Source organism: Pogona vitticeps, chromosome 5 (genome assembly GCF_051106095.1).
Source record: "Pogona vitticeps strain Pit_001003342236 chromosome 5, PviZW2.1, whole genome shotgun sequence".
In the NCBI taxonomy this organism is placed as follows: domain Eukaryota; kingdom Metazoa; phylum Chordata; class Lepidosauria; order Squamata; family Agamidae; genus Pogona; species Pogona vitticeps.
Window position 1 is genome coordinate 41877381 of NC_135787.1, and position 11076 is coordinate 41888456.

The window sequence follows — 11076 nt, forward strand, 5'->3', positions numbered from 1 at the left end:
ATGACAGGCAGATGACATCATCACTACCGTAACAGTCCCTGTTACCTTTACTTTTAACTCCTCTGCTCCAGGTGGACTCGATCCACAAAAGCTTACATTAAAATATAGCAATTGGTCTTTCAGCTGCCCCAACGTTTTTGTCTCTTTTCATGTGTGTTTGTTGGTTTGATATGCCCCACTCCTGTGGATGATAGGGCAAAGGGTAAAGGCCAGCGGTTTTCTCCCACATTAAAAACTTTGAAAGGAAAGGAGGAAAGAAAAAAAATGAACATTATTTTTCTCTACAAAATGGTAATTATTTGCGGGGGGGGGGCGGAATTCTGTCTTTCACTTTTGGGGTAGGGATTTTTAAAAGCCCTGGGTCTCGCATGGTCTCCTAGGGACATCTGTCCTTGTTACCATTCTAACAAGAGGCACGCTAAGCAACAGTAAGAAATAAAATGCAAACTGCAGAAACCCAAGCACTCTCGCACTCCGACTAAAGAAATGTCCTCTAAACTTTCGTAGATCTACGGACATCCTTCTCTGCGCCTGCGTAGAAGCCTCCCCGCTTGCCTCCGTCGCAGCCGCCAAGGGTCTACGCAGGCGCATTCAAGAATACCGTGACATAGCGGCAGGGGTGAGATCAGGTGTGGGTAGCGTGCTGGTTTGCGTTCACGGATGTGTCCCGGATGTAAACAGTTTGGCGCGGCGAGGTCACTTCCTCGTTGTAGTGGTACGTTTTGTACGGGCGGGCAGGGCGATCATCAAGGTAGTGTCGCCTTGGAGGGCGGGGGCGGGCGAGGGTCGAGTTATTGGAAGGAAGGAAGGAAGGGGATTATTATACCTGGCGGTATTGATGACTTTATTATTTCTGTGCTCCTAACGGAAAATTGTATTTGCAATGCAAATACTTCATATAGGTAAACTTGTACTTGGGAAGCTGCACAGAGATACGGATGTAGTATCTTGGAGTATTTATTTTACTGTCATTTCGCGTGCACTCTTATGCACAGTTGTTGCCTGCGGTTAGCCACAGAGTGTGCGAAGCTTTGGAGTAAACAGGATTCTGCTGTTAGAAGCAGAATTATGAAATAAATCCTGCTTAACTAATATAGATCTCTGTATTTTGCATTTATCTTGTTTGTGTGTTCTCTGCACTCAAGTCACATTGTGACCCTTGTAGGACTTTCAAGATAAGTGAGAGATTTAAGGAGTGGTTTTACCAGTTCCGCTTCCATGGCCAAGTGGGGATTCAGACCTCGCTCTCCAGAGTCCTAGTCCATCACTCTATCCACTCTACGCCACATTATTTAGGAAATTAAAATTCCCCATAGTAAGGTATGCACGTTACTTGTGCCCTCAGCCCAGTCTGTCTCTGTGAAATTGAATTAGAAAATACTGTATTAATGCTGGGCTGAAAATGTTGCATAAATCTGATACTGAGAGGCTGTGATGCAGTAGCTGTTTACATGCAAGTAAGCTGCTATTTGACTTGTTGAAATGTCCTTAGGATTAGACTTTTTAGTAATGTTTAAACTGATGTTGTTTATGATACTGAAATCCAAGTTGTTCTTTTTCTGAAGCCAGTAGGTCTTACGGAATAATAGTAATAAGCACTTAAATCTAGGCTTTTTTAAAAAACAAAAACAAAACTTTTTTCACTTTGGGTTATAAATGTAGTTTTCAGTCTACCCTTGGATCCATGTGTCAAAGTTATGTTGAATTAGAACTCTTAATGTGTCCAAACTGTCTCTTTATTGACCTACTTTCTTCCGTGTTAAAACATCCTTATTCCTTTGATTTGAGTGTAGTGGGACTTTTTAATGTTTCTGTTTATCAGATCAATTCCTGCATCTTGGTGTTAGAACTCCTTTTGGACTATTTAGCTATGTTTTAATCATTAAACCCATTTCTTAAATATGTCTGTTCAGAAATACTTTTAAGAAACAATTTTGATCAAAATATTTATTGAGTATTGCAGCTACTGTCAGTTTATAGTATGTAATTAGGATCAATATGAATAATATCTGGACAATGGAATAATACTTACCTTTACCAAAATTTAAATGTGTTCACAAGAATCCATCATACTACTGACTTATTGTAGAAACTCAAGAATTGTGATATAAGGGAAATGTGCACTTTTAATATAATATAATAAGGGAAAAGTGCCCGTAAAAAGTGCCAGTTTAAAACCATGTCCCACCTAATGTGTTTTTTTTTTTAAGTTCTAGCAGTTAAGTAATCCATTGAGCAGAACTGATTTCTATGATTGAGAAGGTCGGCAGACTCAGAGTGATTTCTTAGTACAAGGACCTGATGTTTAAGGATTATGGGTTAAGTTGGAAGAAACTATAAAACAACACTATAAAATGACAACCTGAAGAACTAATAGTATTTTGACATTTTTGTTATACGAGATCTGAAGTACATATTACACGTGATAGGAAGCCAAAGGGGTGCTTAATTAATGTAACAGTTCCTCCTATCTACCTGTTTGTTTAAAAGGCACTTAATAAAGCTGATTTCCCCCAAGACAAACAGCTACCAGGCTGTTGGTCCAGGCATGCATGTAGCATACTCTATTCAGGCGTTCTCAAACTGAGTAGAGTAAATGTGCATGAAGGTAGAAATGCTAACCCATCCCTAACTGTTGCTGTTTCGATCACTTTCAGCACATGGAGGTGACCTTCAGAAGGGGAGAGCTGCTTCTGTCCATGCACTGTGCATTCTGGTAAATCAAATTCGCTCCTTTTCAAAAAGTCACTCTCCATATGTAGGGAGCAATGAAAATGGAGACGGAGGAAGTTGGAACTAGTGCACATTCCCTACTTGGATGCTTACTTAATTGGAAAATACTTAAATAGGAGTATATAATTCTGGCCTAGATGTGGCTGAAATATAGGTCCAGTAAAGATGGCTTGATAGCTCAGTGCATTGGGTAGCTGGATGCAGAACCAGAGGTCCGGTGTTTGATTCTGCACTGTCCCTTCTGGATGAAACTGTGTAATCTTGGGCAGGCTACACAGTCCAAGAGCACTCCCAGAAAAAGGGAATGGTAAACCACTTTTGAGCACTTTATACCTAGAAAGTTCTGGAAAGAGGCACTGTAAGTCATAATGAACTTGGTGGTCCATCATTTGTTATTATATATCTGGTAAGTTGGCTGCAGATAGTGGCCTTGTATGGTGTTTTTAAAACTGAAAATAATGTATTGAAATACCTTAACTTTTCTTCTCCTCCTAGGTTACTTGGTTCAGATTTCCTGACCTAAGACAAGATGAATGGCTCATCACTGCTACTGCGATTTCCTCTCTCCTGTTTACTTAAGAATGTTAGGAAATCATATCTGAAGAGTTTCTGCTGGAGCTATAGATTTGCTTTTCCCTGTAGCCAGCAGAGTAGATCACTATCATTGTGTTGTTCGAGGAGAATGATCTCTGCTAATGGCTTGAAGACTGGCCTGTGCTATCCAGCAGCATTAGAACCACAGACCGGGGAGCTGTCTGACAAGGAGCAAAGACTTCTAGACAGATTGTACAAGGGTGTAATCCAAGGGCACAGGGCCTGTTTGGCAGAAGCTATTACTCTTATGGAGTCCATGCACAGCAGGAAGAAGGAGGTTGCACAGGTGCTCCTTCAGAAGGTACTATCCTACCACAAAGAACAAGAACAGTTAAATAAAGGACAGCCACTAGCCTTTAGAGTGGGTCAGTTCACTTTTGTTTGTGCAGTTACTGTTTTTCTGATTTAAAGTGCTTTCAACTACCAATTTTAATGAAATCTGATTTGCCTAAGGTTAAAAGGGTGCAGATTGTGGTTAATTTTGATCCCTCGTGCAATAATCATATTTTTCTCCTTGCTGAGCACCTCTATTGTAAAGTCTGTCCCAACATCAAGTTAAAGAAGTCCCCTCCCCCTGTTTGTTATTTCCATGTGCACACAAAATGCTTTACTCCTTTGGTGCCACTTCTTAATTTGCTAGCAGTTTACTTTTTAATTGAAGTAATTGTGATTTGATTTCTGCAAAATATTTTTACATGTAATGTGCTTGTAAGCTAGGAAGAATGTTGAACCAATCAGACCTGAGCTGCTTTTGGAAGAGTAACTGATCCCTTTAAATAAAGGTGCCATGTGAAGTATGACTTATTTTTGGATAATATAAATGTTGAAAGGTTAAAAAGCCTGTGGGGGCATTTGTAACTTGTGAGGCAAGAATAATCCTTGAGATAAATGCATACCAGAAATGCAATGTTTGTTGTTAGCTTTGCTATGAGTTTTAGTTGATTGTGTGCCATGCTCGAATCAAGGATCTTTACATTTGCTATGTAGGTTTGTCCGGTCCCCCTGGTGCTGGGAAATCAACATTTATTGAATGCTTTGGGAAAATGCTCACTGAGAGAGGACACAAAGTATCTGTACTGGCAGTGGACCCCTCTTCAAGCACTAGCGGGGGTGAGTGTACTCATGAAAGCATTGCCTATTTCATGCTCTTTACATATAGGTTAAGGTTGCAAGCCCTTTTGCATTTATCTTGGGTCGGTTGTAATCAGAAAGATTTATCAAAATGTATTACTTGTTCTCTTTTGTACCTCAAGAACTAATAATGGAACATGTTTATGAAAAGAAGATATTTCCACCCTCCACTTCTTGCTTCCTTGAAAAGACTCTCAGAAAGGTTCTGAACAGTGTGGGGTGAGAGAGGGGATCTGATGAAAGGAGATTGAGTGGAAGCACATTCCATGAGTAGCAGAGGTACTTTGCCAAGCAGGTCTTGCTGAAGGCTGTAGACAAAAGCCGTAATTCTTTTAGAAGTATAAGCTTATGTTGATATGGAGCTTGGACAAAAGTCTCATATTTCAGTGGCTGAGCTGTTGTGTTCTTTTAAGGTTCACTCTTGGGTGACAAAACAAGAATGACCGAGTTATCAAGAGATATGAATGCTTACATCAGGCCATCTCCAACCAGAGGAACCTTAGGTGGTGTGACACGGACCACTAACGAAGCCATCCTATTGTGTGAAGGTGGAGGCTATGACATTGTTCTTGTGGAAACAGTAGGTGGGTGAAACTCTTTTTATGCAGGTCATAGCATGGCTTCAGTCATGATGAGGTTCAGTGGCTGTATTTTGCCCTCTCACCCATTGCGTCTAGAATGAGAGAAAGGCGCAAGTCTTGCATGCAGCCAAGTCAGCGGTAAATTATAGCAAAATTCTGCTTGCGGGGAAAACTGTCACCATAAAATAATGCAGTTCATTGGACCCTGCACATACACCTCTTTGGGAACAGTTGCTCCCCTGTATTTGCAGATGCAGTTTGCCATGTAGTTATTTGCAATGAATGGTCAATTTCTGTGTTTCATTCTCAGGTGTGGGGCAGTCGGAATTTGCTGTTGCTGATATGGTTGATATGTTTGTATTGCTGCTGCCACCAGCGGGGGGTGACGAGTTGCAGGTATTCATGCTGCTTTTGGTAAAAATCTATTCTCAGTATAGTAGACTAGATAGCTCAGTAATTTAAGTATCTGGCTGTGGAGCCAGAGGTGGGGCAATTGTTCTGCCTCTTGCAAGTAGAGCTGGCCTGTGTGGTCCTGAGCAAGCTGCCCAGCTCTAAGCTGCCCCTAGAAGAAGGGAATGGTAAGCCACTTCTGAGTACTCTCTACTTGGGAAACCTGAAAAGTGTTGCTGTAAGTCAGAATTGACTTGGTGCACACGGTTATCATTATTATATAACCACTGGAGACTTTCTAAAAGTATCATGTGTCAGCTTGGTCTGCCAGTACTCATCCAACAAAATATGGTGGTTAGTGTTGGGCAACTTTTGCTGGTTTTAAATGACCACAGTACATCTTGAAATGGGCAACCATTTGTAATTTGTATTAATAATTTTGTGTGTATTTTAAGTATGCATGGCTTTTCATGTTTGTCTTTGAAACAGTGCCTTTCAATGGGATGTGCTGCTTTTTGATTTTATGTTTAACCCTTGGGTTTACAGTGTAGTTTGCAGTTTTTATTATTTGTACATCACCTCACTTTGATGTACAAATAATAATGACACGTTGATGCACAAAGCTGGCACTTTGACCTGGTCCACTTTCAATGCAGCCTTAAATGGATGACTGTAGATCAGCCATCCCCAAGCTGGTACCCTCCAGATGTGTAGGACTCGATGCTACCAGCCCCAGCCCATATCATGCTTAGAAGACACCAGGACGAGAAAGGCTGGCGTATTTCACCTTTTAAAATCATTTCCTAGCATGCCTTCCTTGATCTTCCACCAAATGAGATGTTAACATTTCCTATTCACCTCTAAAGCTGACATCTCAGATCTGACATCTCAGCTCACTTGCCTTAAGAATTGGGCACTAAAGCACTAGGTTCCCAATATGTACGCAAAATATTTTCCATCACTTCTTACTCTGAGTTTTCTGGGAAAAGGCAGTCAAAAGCCTATATGCTTTATTTTTATAATGCTCTATGGCTGGCCAAAGGAAAGGTTGATTAGTTGTAGACAATGTTTCTAAATTTTAGTTCTTCCTTCCTGTTTTCAGGGTATCAAACGAGGTATAATTGAGATGGCAGATCTTGTTGTTGTAAACAAAGCTGATGGGGATCTCATAGTGCCAGCACGGAGAATTCAAGCTGAATACATCAGTGCTCTGAAATTACTCCGCAAGCGTTCACAGGTCTGGAGGCCGCAGGTAGGTACATCCCAAGTCATCTTTTTTCCTTTTTTTGGCCAGAAAAAATTACAAGATATAAGTGAGAGTATGCTAAAGCTAATACCATAGAAATCATTGTAATTGTCGAAATGCAGTTGTCAAAATGCTAGTGTTAACTACCTTGTTTTCTATATCTTCCATATTTTCCTGCAATAGTGAAATATCTATAAAATGTATTCCACAGATTTCTGTAATAGTGATTTAAGTACGTAATGTGTCATCTGTCTGTTGGTGAGACATATTAGGACCTCTTTCAGCAGATACATAAATTGTCTTAGGTTTTTCTCTCTCCTTATACTCATAACTTCTAAATACAGTATTCATTTATTTTACTTAAAAAATTGTAGATCAATAATTAATAAAATTGCCCAAGGGCGCTTGCAATAAAAATCTAAAATATATTCTGTTGATGTGTTTAATGTATACAATGTTATTATGTTACTAACTGTGGGGATATATAATATCAGATTTATGTGTTTATTTTATATTGTATGTAGAGATTATTCATGGCTATATCTCTGATGTTTTTAACAATTTACTAATGCTAAAATCGATCTAACCATTCCTGATGCTAATGTTTAGTTCTTTACCTAACTCCAAACTAGCTCTTCAGATTAATGCATTGTTTTAATGTCCCTGGCAGTTTCTAATAGAGCCTTTTAACTGTACTGCCTTCATTTCATCTAAATATTTAAAACTATAAGATTTACCCATCTTAAAAATTGTAAAAGAGCCTCGTGGCGCAGTGGTTAAAACGCTGTACTGCAGCTAAAACTGTGCTCACGACCTGGGGTTCAAATCCCAGGTAGCCGGCTCAAGGTTGACTCAGCTTTCCATCCTTCCGAGGTCGGTAAAATGAGTACCCAGCTTGCTGGGGGGGCAATGTGTAGCCTGTATAATTAAAAAATTGTAAACCGCCCAGAGAGTGCTTGTAGCGCTATGGGGCGGTATATAAGTCCAATAAATAAATAAATAAAAGGGAAAAAAATCTTAATGAAAAGCAGGCACAGCACCAGTAGGCCATCCCTCCCCCAAAAAAAGACCAATATGGCAACTTCCCCAAAGTTAGTGGAATTGATTGATGAAAACATACGGTCAAAAAGAGGTGACACTTGAATCTCTTGAGGGAGTTCTGTAACTAAACAACGCCTGCAAAAAAAGGGGGGGGACTGCTAGTGGGGCATCTGGAGCTGGCAGTACCTCCTCAGTTTCCTGTCTTATTGTGAAGCCTGGGTAGAGCTCATAGAGAAGAAGCATATGCTGCACAGTTATTTTTAGACTATAATATGTTAGCATGGGGGTGGGGATTTTAAAAGGGCAGCTTCTTATTTTATGAGATTTAAATTTTTTTTTCATTTTTAAATTAAACACTAATAATTAAAAAAAACTTAAGCAAATCCTTGTCAAATAAGCCCTCCAGACATTTTGAAAGCAATTAGTAAATGCTGTTTATACATGAGGAAAGTAACAATCCTACCAAGCATTAAGTTGTTTCTCAAAAGGGGTGTCTTTAGTTCCTCGTTTTCCCCCCAAAGCGTATTACAAGTAGAACATTTTCCCAATTTTGGAAAGAAGGTACTGTTTGAGACAGCTTTAGAAACAGATCACGGGAGTCAAATTACCTGAAGACATTTAAAGCTGAAACAGCACTTTGAACTGAACCCAAAAACAAACTCATAACCAATGTACGTATCTCAGAATAGATGTCATACATTCAATCACTACCGATTCCTATCAAGAGATAGGCAGCTGTGTTTTGGATCAGTGAGGTTTCCAGATCATATTCAGGAGTAGATTCAGGTACTTTTTAAAAAACAACAGCAGTAATTATATTGTGTATTAGATATCCCTATCATGTTGGTATTATTTATTTTAAAAATGTCAATTTCTAAGAACCATTCCAATTTAAAAGTTTCCATTTCAATGGTTTTTCATAGCTGTACAGTTTTGGATGATGCATGCCTTTGTATTGGTTTTAACGGTTTAAAAGTGAAATTGCAAGTTGAATGTGATTTTACAGGGACCGTGTCATTGTGCACTTGTGTTTAGATGAACCACAGTAACCTTATTATCTTCCATCTTTTTTTGAAAATGTTCTGAATCAAATAGGTAATGCGAATCTCTGCCAGAACTGGAGAAGGCGTTTCTGACGTATGGGATAAGATGACAGAATTCCGAGGCCTCATGCTTACAAGTGGAGAATTGCTTGCCAAAAGGAGGAGGCAGCAAAAAGTGTGGATGTGGAATGTGATCCGGGAAAGCATGCTGGATCATTTCCGGAGCCACTTGGCAGTGAGAGATCAGATTCCGCTTCTGGAAGAAAAGGTTGTCAGTGGTGTTCTGTCTCCTGGACTGGCTGCAGACATGCTGCTGAAAGCTTTTAAAGAAAAATCCTAACACCTGTTGTGTAAAATCTAAGAACATTAAAAACATATAAACATTACAATTTTTCTGAGGCATTTTTTTCAATTTTAGTGAATCTGCATACTTCTACAGAGCAACCATCTGTTTTGTTGGATTCCCAGTGTGGTGCAGTGGATAGAGTGATGGACTAGGACTCTGGAAAACAGGGTTTGAATCCCTGCTCAACCACGGAAACTGACTGGGAGAATGGAACTGATAAAACCACTCCTTCAATATCTCACTTATTTTGAAAGCCCTATTAGTGAACAGTAAGTTGGTTCTGACCTCATGGCACAAAACACACACAGAGCAACAGAATTATGTAAAGTTAATTCTCTTCATTTGCATTGTGGTTATAGATGGATAGTTGTGATGGCATGCTACTGCGTTGGATAGGTCTGCTGCCATGCATTTGCAACTTTTAGATAATCTGCAGGATATACTGGAGATATTCAAGTGCTGTTAGCACAATGCTGTTAGCACAATCCTGTCTTCTCTATCAATGTCTTTTTCATGGTTACAGTGCTAGGGCTGAAAAAGAGAGGCTCCTGCTTATGTGTAGGCTCTGGAAAATCTGGATTCTTGCTCACATCCGTCCTCGTCGTCAGACCTGAGACAGTAGCTGTGAAGAATGTAATGACAGAAAGGATTGAGCTGGTGGACTCTCCTCAAAGTGTGTGGGTTCCACATGCTTCCTTTTCTGAAGAGAGCTCTATTTAGTTGTAAAGGAAGCACCTGGAGCCCACACCCACTGCAGGGAATGTACTAGCTCTGCCCTCCCTATCATTGGATTGAACACAAACACAATGGTGTGAAGATAAGAGACTGCTGTATCCCTCCGGCTTCTCCACATGAACCAGAACCCCAGTTCTGGATAGTGAAGGCTCGGCTCGCATGGAGAAACTATCTTAGTATAACAGCCTCCTTGTTTTGTCTTGCAACGATGTTGAATGTGACAATGGAGGGGATGGGTTTAGTATTCCCCCATCAACCTGCATAGGCTCCACAACTAAGTGGGGCTAATATTGACAGAGTGCTTTGTCAGGTCTACATTTTTGCCCTACCCCACCTGATTGTATTCATTGATAAAATCTACAGTACCTGCTGGTACCTTGTGATTTACAAATTGCTGTTGAAATGGTGATTGGACATCAGCTTGTCTTTAACTTAATTCCAGTTCTGAAGACCATAACTAAATGTGTCTACACAAAGTAAGAGAATTGCTTTGTATTGCGAACACTATGAGAATTGCCAGTACTGTATTGCATGAGTCTGAGAATACTAGCAGCTTGACCTTAAGACTTGTTACAACAGGAAGAGGATGAGTCTCTCCATCAGCACCAGCTTGCTTCACACCATCCAGCTATGTTTATGCTTGGATGTGAATTCTTTCTACCACAAATTGCGTGTGCTAGCCCTACTTGTGTGTGAATGTGTTCAGGTCTTGGTTCATGCATTTCTGCAATCTTGTGTGCATGCACACACACAGAGGGACAGGACACACTGAACCCAGAGACCCCTTTTTCAGAGCAAAAATGTATAGGCAACACAGGTAACATTTATTCTGACTTTACCGGGATTCGCTCACACATTTTAATACTAAAATTTCATGGGGAGTAATTAGATTTCTGGCTGAGAAACCTCATGGAATATTGCTCAGTTTAACTAGGATGTTTTTAAAACTGGTATGTTGCAAACAACACGAGTAAGGTATCACACGATCCACAGTGTTAAAAGGAAACAGTTCTGTGCCACACCATATCCCCACTACTTTACTGCTGAGCAAAATTTAAGGGATTCAATAATCTCTTGGGGACATTTGTCCACATAAAATCTTGTTTCTCCTTGAAATGTGGCACTTTAAGTGATCTGCCATTGTCTGGCTGTTACACTGTCAGAGTTGTTCTCATTAGGAAGTTTCCCCCCATATATCTAATCTACACTGGTCTTTTGTAAATCCATTACTTCCTG

The 11076-nt window shown here is 40.0% G+C and overlaps 1 protein-coding gene across 4 annotated transcripts; it reads left to right on the forward strand.

Moving 5' to 3' along the window:
* Window positions 1-559: 559 nt before the first annotated feature.
* MMAA (metabolism of cobalamin associated A) lies at window positions 560-9148 on the forward strand. 4 transcript variants are annotated; one of them, XM_078394747.1, is made up of 8 exons: window positions 560-715; window positions 2658-2716; window positions 3229-3692; window positions 4315-4437; window positions 4872-5042; window positions 5350-5435; window positions 6532-6681; window positions 8812-9148. In XM_078394747.1, exons 3-8 carry the CDS (start codon window positions 3263-3265, stop codon window positions 9097-9099), a joined length of 1248 nt encoding a protein of 415 aa, XP_078250873.1. In that variant the 5' UTR covers window positions 560-715; window positions 2658-2716; window positions 3229-3262; the 3' UTR covers window positions 9100-9148. The 4 variants fall into 4 exon arrangements, with proteins under 4 accessions (XP_078250873.1, XP_072857705.2, XP_020638690.3 ...); XM_078394748.1 differs by having other exon boundaries at window positions 696-751; XM_073001604.2 differs by lacking the exon at window positions 2658-2716 and having other exon boundaries at window positions 578-715.
* Window positions 9149-11076: the final 1928 nt, after the last annotated feature.

Bases quoted from the DNA above. Each gene is read 5' to 3' on its own strand.
- MMAA (XM_078394747.1), top strand. From the start codon at position 3,263: ATGAATGGCTCATCACTGCTACTGCGATTTCCTCTCTCCTGTTTACTT. The intron at 5,436-6,531 runs GTATTCATGCTG...TCCTGTTTTCAG, and splicing joins CGGGGGGTGACGAGTTGCAG to GGTATCAAACGAGGTATAAT. The intron at 6,682-8,811 runs GTAGGTACATCC...TGAATCAAATAG, and splicing joins CACAGGTCTGGAGGCCGCAG to GTAATGCGAATCTCTGCCAG.